Source organism: Centropristis striata, chromosome 17, assembly GCF_030273125.1.
Source record: "Centropristis striata isolate RG_2023a ecotype Rhode Island chromosome 17, C.striata_1.0, whole genome shotgun sequence".
Lineage (NCBI taxonomy): Eukaryota > Metazoa > Chordata > Actinopteri > Perciformes > Serranidae > Centropristis > Centropristis striata.
The window spans coordinates 7,236,597-7,250,499 of record NC_081533.1 but is presented as its reverse complement, the minus strand read 5'-3'; the positions used below and the strand labels follow the sequence as shown (position 1 = coordinate 7,250,499).

General features: G+C 44.7%; 1 protein-coding gene across 1 annotated transcript in view; it reads right to left on the bottom strand.

The window, feature by feature from the left end:
• LOC131989957 (CXXC-type zinc finger protein 5-like) overlaps positions 1-7,421 on the bottom strand; it is a 15,324-nt gene extending 7,903 nt beyond the window's left edge. The window contains exons 1-3 of the mRNA XM_059355339.1: positions 7,313-7,421; positions 1,872-2,053; positions 1-844 (exon numbers count right to left, since the gene is read on the bottom strand). The exon at positions 1-844 is cut by the window's left edge and continues 197 nt beyond it. Of these exons, the coding sequence (XP_059211322.1) occupies positions 1-844; positions 1,872-1,988 (961 nt within the window). The 5' untranslated portion in view covers positions 1,989-2,053; positions 7,313-7,421. The remainder of the gene's footprint in view (positions 845-1,871; positions 2,054-7,312) is intronic.
• Positions 7,422-13,903: the final 6,482 nt, after the last annotated feature.

Below are 13,903 nucleotides of genomic sequence, written 5' to 3'. Positions count from 1 at the left end.
AGGACAGGGCCACGCCGCCAGGCGCCACGCCTGAAGACGAGGGCGAGGAGGAGGAGGGGCAGGGGGAAGAGGTGGCGTGCTGCTGGCAGTCCGTTAGAGCCCGCTGGCCGCCCGTCATCTGGAAGGCGCTGCCGGCGTCCGAAATCCCACCCCCCGCCGACCCCATCGCCATGACGATGACCCCGGGGGGTAATCCCAGCCCCCCCAGGAAGCTGCTGCCCATGACCCCGCCCCCGTTGCAGCTCCCGCCCTCCGACAGGCCCATCATGTCCGGGTGGGCGTGTCCCTGTTTGTTCAAGGTGCCGCAGTCCGCCCCGCCGTTGCCGCCGTACCCCGGGAGGAAGTTCCCGTTGCTGGGCGCCATGGGGTGGTGGTGTGTTCCCTGTGAGGACGCCGTGTGTCCGTGTTTGTCGGCTCCTCCCCCCTCGCCGCCCGCCCCTCCCCCCCCCCCCGGCCCGCCGCCCTGGTGCATGCTGGCCCCGTGCGGGTGCGGTGAGGTTATGTGTCCCGGCGTGGCGGCGGGGTGGTGGTGGGGGTGGTGGTGATGGTGCGTGGGGGTGGGTTTGGGCCGCCCCCAGAACACGGCCGCCGGGTGGTTCATGTTCACGTTCATGTTCATGTTGTCGTGGCAGCCCCAGGGCGCCGTCGCCATGGCACCCAGTCTGGCTGCAGCCGGGGGGAAGATGGGGGCGGCGGCAGCCAAACGGGCCGCCAGTTTGGCGGACTGAGGGAAGTTGGTGACGTTCATGTTCATGTTGACGTTGGTCTTATAGAAGCTGGCGATGGACGAGCGGTACCGGTCCATCTCCGAGGTGTAGTCCAGCATCGGAGCCAGGCTGGACACCTGCAACACACACAGATCAATAAACTGGCCAATAACCTGATCAACACACAGCTGCATCACTGATCAATAACTGATCAAGTCAAGTCAAAGTTTATTTTGACTTGAATACATTTAAAAGAAAAATACACAAAAGAAGTTTGTGAATTTGTACATTTAAATATATAACTGTACTGTTGATATCGACATTTCTTTACCAAATGTATAAAAATAATTTAGTGGTTTGAAGCTGAAGGACGACAGAACTTCACCATCAAATTCCAAAAAAGAAAGAAGAGGGCTCACTTTTAGGAATCTCCTGGAGGAATCTATAGACACCATGTGTGTCAGGATATTGTAGAAAAAAGGAGCAATTACCAGAAAAGGACTCAAAATGACCAGAAAAAGAGTAGAAATTACAAGAAAAAAGGTAGAAATTACAGAAAAAAAGTCAAAATTACAAGAAAAAAAGTCAAAATTACCAGAAAAAGAGTAGAAAATACAAGAAAAAAAGTAGAAATTACCAGATAAAAAGTCAAAATTACCAGAAAAAGAATATAAATTACAAGAAAAAAAGTAGAAATTACCAGAAAAAAGGAGAAATTACTAGGAAAAGAGCAGAAATGAAAAGAAAAAGGTCAAAATTACCAGAAAAAAATTACAAATTGTGTGTTAGGATATCACGTCGGGAAGTTGTGGAAATAACCCTTTTTCTGAATAAATGAGCCCTTTTTACTCTGCCTGGAGACTTCACAAATGTTTGTTTTTTTCTGAGCTGGGTTACCAACAACATCTGCAGGTTTTAAGCTGTAAATTTAAATATATGACTGTACTGTTGATATCGACATTTCTTTACCAAATGTATAAAAATAATTTAGTGATTTGAAGCTGAAGGACGACGGAACTTCTCCCTCAAATTCTAGAAAAGAAAGAAGAGGGCATCATCACACATCAAAGACACATCCCTCCTCTAGCCCCGCCCAATTTCCATAACCCGCCCTATATTCTAGCCCCCATCAGTCTGTGTGTCAGAAGGTGGATGAGGACTCACCTGTCCTTGGCCGCCGTAGCCATGGTGGTTGGGGTGATGGTGGGAGGGGGCGGAGCTTCTCTGGAGCATCGAGGAGAGGTCGCTCTCCACGCACACGCCACTCGTCATGCCGGACATGACCTCACACACACACACACACACACACTGGCTCAGTTAGTCCTGTGTGGTCGACGCGGTTCGCTCTGTGGACGGAAACAAAGACGGTCAGCGGTGATGTTATAAACCTGTCAGATATCTCAGCATACTGTCCACATGTCATCTTCTTTTAAGCTTTTATTACTCGTCTTTTTTAAAGCCCCAGAAACAATTTAACAACCTGTAGAATAACAAGCTGACAGATGGGTTTTACTGTAAGAAAAACAGTTAATCTGCCTTCGGAAAAAAGTATAAATTACCAAAAAACAAGTATAAATTACCAGAAAAAAGTATAAATTACCAGAAAAATTGTCAAAATTACAAGAAAAAAAATAGAATTACCAAAAAAAAAGTCAAAACTTCAAGAAAAAAGTCAAAATTACAAGAATTTTTTTTTTAATTACCAGACAAAATTAAAATTACAATTAAAAAGAAGAATTACCAAAAAAATGGTCATTACAAGAAAAAAAAGGAAATTACCAGGCCGTAGCTCTCACTTTTGAGAATAAACTGGTATCATATGAAACTAGAAGATGTAAGGAATCTATAGGCTTTGTGTGCATCAGGATATCGTGACGGAAAATTGTAGAAATAACACAAATTTAGGCTAAAGTTTAAAAAAAATGTTTTAATGATTTCTATTTTAAAATATTCTTACATTAAAGCTAAAGTTTTACTGTAAGAAAAACAGTTAATCTGCCTTAAGAAAAAGTATAAATTACCAGAAAAAAAAGTCAAAATTACAAGAAAAAAAGTAGAAATTACCAGGAAAAAAGTCAAAATTACAAGAAAAAAAGTGGAAGTTACCAGAAAAAGTCAAAATTACAAAAAAAAATAGAAATTACCAAACCAAAACACATCCAGTTCAAACCCTCGTCCTCCAACAACGACAGAGCTCAAGTTCTCTGTGTTTTTAGTCCCATCTGTTGATAGATGAATGGATTCAGCATCAAGTCCTCCTGAGAACTGAGGATGTTATGTTTTGTTTAATTTAGTGTGGATTGGTGTGAAAGCTGTTCATGGGTTGGTCCGACAGGTAACAGTTAGTTTAGGGTTAACTTATAATGACGTGAGGTCTCATGAAGGTTTAATCATCACGGTTAATCAACAAGAGACCCGTTCTGACCTGCAGTTGATCCATAGTAACTGTCAATTAAACTTTATAGAAGACAAAGGCTTTCTAACACTGCAACAAGTTCTCCAACCTAAACGGCAGAAGAGGAAGCGTGTCAGTTTCACCCATTACAACACGTACATTCAGTCATTTAGCAGACGATTTGATCCAAAGCAACTTACAGAAAAGGAGAACAATGAAGGTGTAGTGCTCTAAGAGGCATTTATGCAGCAATAGGGCTGTTTCCACTACCGGGCAATACCCGGAATGAGGCGGGTCTCACTTGCCGAAACACCCCTAATTTGAATACGAGCAGTCCGGAGCCTTTTTTAGCCCCTGTGGAAGAGCAGGGTGTTTTTTCTCCCCTGAAAACAGCCTGGTTGCTGATTGGATAGATTGCTAAACGGGATGTGACATAGTACTCTACAGGACAACAACACACGCCATTTGTAAAAGCCGGCAAAGCAGTGTTCCCAACTTAGCGGCTTTGTTGCTAAATTTCAAGGAAGCGACTGGAGACAAATCCAGCGACTCTTCTTACTCTGCTTAATGAGACGCTAATGAGCCGGAGGTTAGTGGTTAGCTAACGTTCTCGTTAAGAAGAGCCGCCATTAGTGTCAGTTAGCTACAGTTAGCTCTGTATCAGTACAGTGTGTATGTGCTGCTGCTACAGGAGGTGTTCATTTAGCAATCTCTGTTTGCTTACAACAAGCACAGACACTCAAGCACAGTTAGCAATGTCGTTAATCCACAATCACTATTTTTATGATCAGTGGAGACTGTGCATAATTAGCCATGCTGCTTTCAGCTGCTGACGTTGTGCACAGTTAGCGACGGCAAAAACCATACGTCCCCTCTGGAGTCTCTAAATCCCTCTGGGGGCTAACTTGTATTGGAGATACGCAGAGTGAGTGGACTTTTGAGAGGGTGTGGCCTGAGACTTTCTTGGTGGCCACTTTCCCCCCTAGTCGAAACACGGCTACTAAGGTCAAGTGAGGATTCTTTAAGGAATAGAGTTGTGACGTGGTGCTAGGACAGAAGGTACTCTATGAAGAGCTGGGTCTTCAGGAGCTTTTCAAAGGTAGAGATTGACGTCCCTGCTCTGGTAGGAACTGGTAGTGGTTCCACAAATGGAGAACAACAAACACAAAGAGTTTGAATAGCCTTGGACGAATGTGTGGCAGAGCCAGGCGCTGTTCATTGGAAGAGTTATCGATCATCAGCTTGGATCCGTCAACTCGTCCCACCAGCTCTGCAGGGAACCTGGCTGTCATGCTTGATGACCAACTGGTCTTCAAGGTTCATGTATCCTCAATTGCCAGATCTTGTCGATTCTTCCTGTACAACATCAGTAAGATCAGACCCTACCTGACCGAGCAATCGACACAACTCCTGGTTCAGGCCCTCGTGTTATCGCATTTAGATTATTGCAACTCTCTACTGGCGGGTCTTCCTGCTGCACCAACAAACCTCTGCAGATGATCCAGAACGAGGCGGTGCGTCTGGTCTTCAACCAGCCCAGGATAGCACATGTTGCTCCGCTCCTAATCTCTCTGCACTGGCTACCGGTCACAGCAGCATTAAATACAAAGCCTTGTCTCGGTCTACAGACAGCAATGGGTATCACTCCTTCAGGGACATAAACGACACCATGGTTCTGATTACTGATGGATTTCTTGCTTCGTCATCAACTTATTTGCCGTCATCACAATCCACCGTTGAACCACAGTATGACAGTGTAAAAACATAAAGACATTCACATACACAGTGCAAAGTAAATACAAATATATTAGGGAAATAAAACGTACATACCTCACTGGCCGCACATAACCGAGAGGGAAATGAGTAACTTAAAAAAATACCCGGTTCAAAATATGAAAAGTAAACTAACTTCTTTGACATCACATCACGGAATAACGTCTCGCCTTGTGCGGTTCACCTGTTGTACCCTTAAGTGTCCGAGTGTTTTCAATGCAAACTAAATTTTAGTTTCTACTTAACATTCACAACTCAATATTAATAAAAAATAGATTAAATATGTATAAACAAAACATATCAAATAATGAGAGAAATAATATTTATGGCAGTTAAAATGGGCACAACCCCTGCTTATCTGAACTCCTTGGTTCAGGTCCACAAACCCTCCCGTCCACTATGCTCTTCCAGTGAAAGACGTCTGGCTCCTCCACCGCTGAAGGCCTCTCCGTCTCAAACTAGACTTCTCCTTTGTAGTGCCCCGGTAGTTGAACCAACTTCCAAACTCCTATCTGCTGAGTCCTTATCAATATTTAAGAAGAGACTGAAGACCAACTCTTTACTGAACACCTTCACTCTTGATCTACACAGATGACTACGATAAGTATCACACTGACCGCTCACCGACCTAAAAGCACTTGTGTCCTAATGGAGGCAAACCTAACCCACGGCTCTTACTCTTGCTATGTTTCTTGACTTCATCCTTGCTTGTGTTGTATTAACTCTCAAATGTAAGTCACTTTGGATAAAAGCGTCTGCTAAATGACATTGTAGAATTGTAGAAGAGCTCAGCGTTGGTGAGGTAGCGTATGCCTGAATCAGGTTGTTCAGTTATGTGGGTGCAATACCGGAGACTATGGAGCTTTAGCCGTGTTTCGAATAGGGGGGAAAGGGGCCACAAGGGAAAGTCTCAGGCCACACCCTCTCAAAGTCCGCTCACTCTGACATGTTTCGACTACAAGTCATCCCCCGGAGGGATTTAGAGACTCTGGAGGTGAAGTATGGTTTTCACCGTCGGTAACTGTGCAGCTGAAAGCAGCATGGCTAATTATGCACGGAGTCTCCACTTATCATAAACATAGTGATTGTGAATGAACAGCATCACTAACTGTGCATAGAGTGTTCGGTGCTTGTTGTAAACAAAAAGAGATCGCTAAGTGAACACCTCCTGTAGCAACAGCACATACACACTGCACTGCTACAGAGCTAACTGTAGCTAACTGTAGCTAAGTGCTTGTTACTCATTAAAAAGAGTAAGAAGGAGTCGCTGGATCTGTCTTCAGTAGCTTTCTTGTCGCTAAGGGAGTTTGAAAAGTCACTAAATTTAGCAACAAAGTCGCTAAGTTGGGAACACTGCTTCGCCGGCTTTTACAAATGGCGTGTGTTGTTGTCGTGTAGAGTACTACGCCACATCCTGCTTAGCAATCTATCCAATCAGTAACCAGGCTGTTTTCAGGGGAGAAAAAAGACCCTGCTCTTCAACAGGGACTAAAAAAGTTCCAACAAAAGCCGGCTCCGGACTGCTTGTATTCAAATTAGGGGTGTTTCGGTGAGTGAGACCCGCCTCATTCCGGGTATTGCCTAGTAAAAACAGCCCTTTTGCAGAAGAGCATTAGAGATTTGAATTTGATGCGGGCTGTGTTAAAGGTCGGTCATTTCTGTGTTTTTATATTTGTACCAGGACAGCAAAGAGGGTCCAGACTTGCCCAGATAATAACCTGCAGGGACAGAGCAAGATGTCTCTGACGGCCTGAAGAAACATTTTTATCAATAAAGTCGCCGGGAGGGTCTTGGAAGTCCTAAAATCTACCGACAGAGTTTTCTGATGGAACCAGATGAAGCTTAACCTGCCACCCAAAAGTTTATAACTCTCTGTGATGTTGGAGATACGAGGTTCTCTCATTACCTCTGTTATTATTTACTATCCACAGACTGACCTCTGACCCCTGCACACACACACACACACACACACACACACACACTGACCTGACTGTTAAACATTCACTGCCTTTTGTGAATGTGTGTGTGTGTGTGTGTGTGTGTGTGTGTGTGTGTGTGCAGGATAAACAGACAGGAAAAAGACTGTGAATGTGTGTGTTAGTGTGTGAATGTGTGTGTGTTAGTGTGTGAATGTGTGTGTGTGTGTGTGTGTGTGTGTGTGTGTGTGTGTGCAGGATAAACAGACTGGAAAAAGACTATAAATGTGTGTGAATGTGTGTGAGTGTATGTGAATGAGTGTGTGAATGTGTGTGTGAATGAGTGTGTGATTGAGTGTGTGTAGCTTCCAGCAGAGAGCGTGAGTGTGTCTGCGATGTGCGTGTGTGTGCATGAGCGCAGCCAGTGTGAAAATGTGTGTGTGTGTCTTCTCGCCACCCCCCCCCCCCCCTCCCTCCCCCCTCCCCTCCCCTCCCTCCTCCCTCGAGGCGTAACTAATTACCCTGTCTGGTCAACCGGGCCGGCGAGAGCTCCGACAGAAGGTCACAGTGGCCACCGGCCGCCAGGGGAACGCTCTCCCACGCGACACATTAACCACACACACACTCCTCCTCCTCCCCCCTCAGGCTCACTGAGAGGATGCAGAGGGGGAGGAGGAGGAGGAGGAGGAGGAGGAGAAGGAGGAGGAGGGAGGGAAGGGGGTCAATCAAAAAAAAAAAAAAGGAAAAAGAGCCAGACCTGATAACAACCGATAAATACCGTGAACACAGCATGCAGTCCGACAGAGAGGAGGAGAAAACGAGAAGATGGACGGCGTGCTGCTGCTACTTACCGGGCCCGCGAGGAGGAGGAGGAGGAGGAGGAGGAGGAGGAGGAGGAGGAGGGTGATGGGGAGAAGAGGAGGAGGAAGGAGGAGAAGAGGAAGAAGAAGAAGAAGAAGAAGACCGTCTGGGAATTAGCCCGCCACGGATCATGGCTGGCGGGGAAGGAGACAGAGAGAGAGAGAGAGAGAGAGAGAGAGAGGAGGGGTGGGGGGGAGAAAGGAGCACCGGGAGGGATTTGTCGGTCTGTCGGTACTGAGGAGAGGAGGAGGAGGAGGAGAGGAGGAGGAGAGGAGGAGGGGGGTAACGGATAACGGGGGGCGGATGGATAATCACCTGGGCTTGGCACGAGCGAGTGAGAGGTGGGGGGAGGAGGAGGGGGATGGGGGGATGTATGTGTGTGTGTGTGTGTGTGTGTGTGTGTGTGTGTGTGTGGGGGGGGGGGGGGGGGGGGCCTTAAATTAGCCAGGTCGAGGCGAGGAGGAAGCAGCTCTGTGGAGACCCTGCAGGGGCGGGAAAAGAGACAGAAAAACAGCACCATGGGAAGAAAGAGAGAGAGAGAGGAGGGGGATGGGGGATGGGAGGAGGGGGAGGGATGAATAATGGCGGAGGTTATGAACGGATACGTGCGTCGTTCTCGCGACAGGGAGGGTGGTGGCAGGGGGTACACGCCACACTGATGTTGATGTAACAGAGAGGGGAGCGTGTGTGTGTGTATCGGCTCGTGCCCTCCGCCGTGTCTCCTGCTGGCGGCGGCGCTCGTGGCGGCGTGCCCTGGCGTGCTGAGCGCGCGGCATGAGCTGAGTCTGATTGGCGTCGAGGCGAGGTGAGAGGAAAACAGGAGGCGAGGGAGCTCACAGCTGATTGGCTGGAAGAGAGAGAGAGAGAGGGAGAGAGAGAAAGAGGGTGAGAGACAGAAAGAGAGAGAGAGAGAGATAGTAAAGAGAGAGAGGGAGAAAGAGAGAAAGAGGGTGAGAGAGTGAGAGAGAGCAAGAGAGAGAGAGAGGGAGGGAGGGAGAAAAAGAGAGAGGGAGAGAGGGAAAGAGAGAGAGAGAGAGGGAGAAAGAGAGAGCGAGGGAGAGAGAGACAGAGAGCGAGAAAGAGAGGGAGAGAGAGAAAGAGAGCGAGAAAGAGTGAATTAGGGAGAGAGACAGAAAGAGAGGGAGACTGAGAGAGACAGAGGGAGGGAGGGAGAGAGAGACAGAGGGGAGAGAGAGAGCGAGAAAGAGTGAAAAAGGGAGAGAGACAGAAAGAGACAGAGGGATATAGGGGGAGAGACAGAGGGAGGGAGAGAGAGAGAAAGAGCAAAAGAGGGAGAGAGACAGAAAGAGAGGGAAAGAGAGAGACAGAGAGAGGGAGGGAGGGTGAGAGAGAGAGCGAGAAAGAGTGAAAAAGGGAGAGAGACAGAAAGAGACAGAGGGATATAGGGGGGGAGACAGAGGGAGGGAGAGAGAGAGGGAGAGAGAGAGGGGGGAGAGGGAGGGAGAGAGAGAGAGAAAGAGCAAAAGAGGGAGAGAGACAGAAAGAGAGGGAAAGAGAGAGACAGAGAGAGGGAGGGAGAGAGAGGGAAGGACTGAATTAAGTATTCATGAGCATTTCATTCACAACGTGCTACATTAATATTTAACAACTGTGTCTTTTAATTAGTGCAAAGTAACTAAGTAGATTTTCATCTATTTTATTCTACATAATATATAGATATTTCCATTTTATTCTCAATTATATAAACTTTAAAATACATTTTTCTTATTGAGTTGCTTTTCAGATTCGGATAAACATGAATTATTTAACAAAATATGACATATTAAGATTTTTATTGATTTATTCACCCCCATTTATTTACTTTCACCTAAATATTTATATTTATTTTATCTATTTATTTATTTATTTATTTTTCTTAGATATATTTGCTTAATTATTATTTATTTATTGTTGCATTTCCCCAAACTTATTTATTTCTTTACTATACCTTTCATTTCAAATTCTTCTCTATTCTCCTCATTAAAAGTGTGTGGGATAAACTCTCCAAAACTTTAAATAAAAAAATAAATAATATGTATAAATAAACACATTTACATAAATCAAAATGAATCAGTGTCCTCACCTTGCAAAGTGAATTTCTACCGTTAATACACAAATAAATTAAGAGTTAAAAATATAAATTTACTTTGTTATGTGTTATTTTTTTCTGTCCATACCAATAAACATGAAAAAAAAAAAGTATTTTCTTTTTGTCAGCTTCTGCCCTCAGTAACACGCTCCTTTCATGTGACTTGGAAGGGTTCTGTGTGAGATCCCTGTCCACTCACCACCGGGGTCCCTCAAGGCTCTGTCCTTGGTCCGCTCCTTTTCTCGGTTTACACCAACTCCCTCGGCTCTCTCATCCATTCACATGGCTTCTCCTATCATAGCTATGCTGACGACACCCAGCTAATCCTCTCATTTCCCCAGTCTGAAACACAGGCAGCAGCAGTTATCTCTACATGTCTGGCCGACATCTCCCAGTGGATCCTCACACCACCTCAAACTCAACCTGGAAAAGACTGAGCTACTTTACCTCTACTACTTTGATTGTCTGGACCCCAGGAAGACTAGCTGTCGTCTTGGCGTCAGCTAATGGGGATACTTTTAAATAAACAAATAAACAAAACAAATAAACCTCCCAGGGAAGGGCTCTCCCACCACTGACCTCCACATCACTGCCCAGAACACAGTAGTTGCCTCCACAGAAACCGCTAAAAACCTTGGTGTGACTCTCAACAACCAACTGTCCCTCTCCACAAACATCACAGCTACCACCAGATCCTGCAGATTCTTGTTGCATAACATCAGGAGAATCCGCCCGTTTCTCACTCGGAAGGCAGCTCAGGTCCTGGTCCAAGTCCTGGTCATCTCATGCCTGGACTACTGCAACTCCCTCATGGCAGGTCTGCCTGCCAAAGCCATCCGACCTCTGCAACTCATCCAGTATGCAGCTGCTTGATTGGTCTTCAATCTTCCCAAATTTTCATGTACAACACCCCTCCTCCGCTCCCTTCACTGGTGGCTGATACGCTTCAAGAATCTAGATCTGGTCTACTCCGCTGCTAACAATTCAGGTCCTACTTACATACAAGATCTGGTCAAACCCCACACCCCTGCCCGTCCTCTCCGCTCTGCATCAGCCAAACAGCTGGAGACTCCCACCCTTTGTGGGTCAACTCACGACAAAACCTCTTCCAGACTTTTCTCTTTCCTGGCTCCCAAATGGTGGAAGGAGCTCCCCACCGACATCAGGACCTCAGACAGCCTAGCAAGGTTATTATAGTTAACGAAAACAAACCAAATAACGAAAACTAGAAATGAAAACACATTTTCGTTACCTGAAAAAAAAGAGATTTTTAAAAAACGATAAATAACTGAAACTTTATTTAGTGGAGCGGCTAAGTGATATAATCTTTCAGTTTATGATACAAGCGTGAAAATTGGCATGAACACTCTCCATGGGTCACTTGACAAGAAAATTGTCCGAGACATTTAAAATTTTAAGATGGCGGCCATTTTTCAAGATGGCCGACACCTAAGTGGAGCAGTTAAGTGATATAATGGTTTCTTTGGTGATACAAGCATAAAAATTGGCATGAGCAGTCTCTGTTGGTCACTTGACAATAGCCCACCCACAGTTACTTGAAATTCCAAGATGGCGGCCATTTTTCAAGATGGCCGACACCTTAGTGGAGCAATTGAATGATATAATGGTTTTTTTGGTGATACAAGCATAAAAATTGGCATGAGCAGTCTCCATGGGTCACTTAACAAGAAAATTGTCCGAGACATTTGAAATTGTAAGATGGCGGCCATTTTTCAAGATGGCCGACACCTTAGTAGCGCAATTAAATTATATAATGGTTTATTTGGTGATACAAGCATAAAAATTGGCATGAGCAGTATCTGTGGGTCACTTCACAATAACCCACCCACAGTTACTTGAAATTCCAAGGTGTCGGCCATCTTGAAAAATGGCCGCCATCTTAGTGGAGCAATTTAATGATATAATAGTTTATTTATAATGAATTATATTTTGCTCTGTTTCTTGTCAATGTGCTTTCTATGCCATCACCTTCATCTAGTCGGGTTGGACAACGTAAGATAGGCAGAGCATTTATTTTATGAAATAATGGAACATTTCTTGCAATGGTATCATAACCAGTATGATCTTGGTGTCCTGCTGTTTGTTTTCTCAACTGTTATGATGGCTTCTGCAATGTCTGCAGCAAATTCAAAGGCAGAGGCCGAGGGTTTAACCTTTTACCACCTTTTAATAAGCACTTTGATGTATGGGATACAAGTAAGTTCATGCCTTAACCCTACACTTAGTCCAATCGTTCATCCAATGTCATTTTTACACTGTACGATCTGTACACCACCCGGTTAACTAAAACTACTCAGAGCGTTGTCGTCTCTTCTTTGATGAACTTTACAATTGGCTGACATTGAACCCCACTCTGAGTTTAACAGCAGTCATATATCACCAGTGTGCCCTGGTAGTGCAGATACTCACTTTTGTCTAATCTGTCTATGATCAACAAATCAACACAACTGTATTATGATGTGTTAAAACTTGTTTTCCAGAATAATCTAAAACCCAATACATTTCTATGAGAAAATTGATCTTTTGATGATCCAGGGGGCGGCCATCTTGAAAATAGAAATTTCAAGTGGCTGGGAGTGTTTTTTTGTCAACCCAAGTAACTGTGGGTGGCTTATTGTCAAGTGACCCATGGAGACTGCTCATGCCAATTTTTATGCTTGTATCACCAAATAAACCATTATATAATTTAATTGCTCCACTAAGGTGTCGGCCATCTTGAAAAAAGGCATCCATCTTGGAATTTCAAGTAACTGTGGGTGGGTTATTGTCAAGTGATCCACAGATACTGGTCATGCCAATTTGTATGCTTGTATCACCAAATAAACCATTATATCATTCAATTGCTCCACTAAGGTGTCGGCCATCTTGAAAAATGGCCGCCATCTTGGAATTTCAAGTAACTGTGGGTGGGTTATTGTCAAGTGACCAGCAGAGACTGCTCATGCCAATTTGTATGCTTGTATCACCAAACAAACCATTATATCACTTAACTGCTCCACTAAGGTGTTGGCCTTCTTGAAAAATGGCCGCCATCTTGGAAATTCAAATAACTGTCGGTGGGTCATTGTCAAGTGACCAACAGAGACTGCTCATGCCAATTTTTTTTTGCTTGTATCACCAAAGAAACCATTATATCACTTAACTGCTCCACTTAGGTGTCGGCCATCTTGAAAAATGGCCGCCATCTTAAAATTTCAAATGTCTCGGACAATTTTCTTGTTAAGTGACCCATGGAGAGTGTTCATGCCAATTTTCACGCTTGTATCGTAAACTGAAAGGTTCTGGCAAAAATGAGCACTTAGCCGCTCCACTAATTGTGTGGTTACAAAACTAACTAAAACTAACTAAATTACAGTGAAAATGTCCTTCGTTTTCATCTTTGTCAACTTTTTTGACAAAGATGAAAGGGGGGGGGGGGGGGGGGTGACCCCCTCCCCCTCTGTGTGTTGTGGAATGTTGTATTTGTCTTCCTTTGTAGGAGGGGCCACAGGTCAGGCCACTCCTCCTATCTGCAGAGGCTGGAGGAGGCTGGAGAAGCACACCTGAATCCAGTCTCAATCACTGAGGCTCTATAGAGGAGCTGAGGTCTCAATTCTCTCTCTCTCTCTCTCCTCCACAGCCACCACCTTGGTCTGTTTTAGTTGGTCTGTTTTAGTTTTAGTTACTTTCAGCTTATACACATGCATTTCAACACATCGCATGCATGCACACACCTCACTACTGATATACTGAGTCACATAATTAAGGTTCTATGTGTTTTCAATTACTTAAATAAACATTATTTTCTTATAACTTGAATACATGTGTGGTCTCCCTTGTTTTGGCGTGATCTATGAGCCGGTTCATGACAGTACCCTAAATTAAATTAACTGCCAAACCCTCCCTAAAATATCTGAAATAATTTAATGGTATTGAGATGGTACAACTCATTTCATTGTTGGTAACAACAAGGGACAAAGAATTTCAGTTAGTGTTCCTTAATTTTCACCTAAATGTCTTAATGGAACAATAATTTCAACTAGAAAATTTCCTCTGGGGAAATTCTGAAAGGGCCACAGGGGCTACTGCCGGTATGTGTACACTATGATGAGATTGTTCAGAGATTTCAAACTATGCCCTTTAACATCAAAATGTGTGTGTG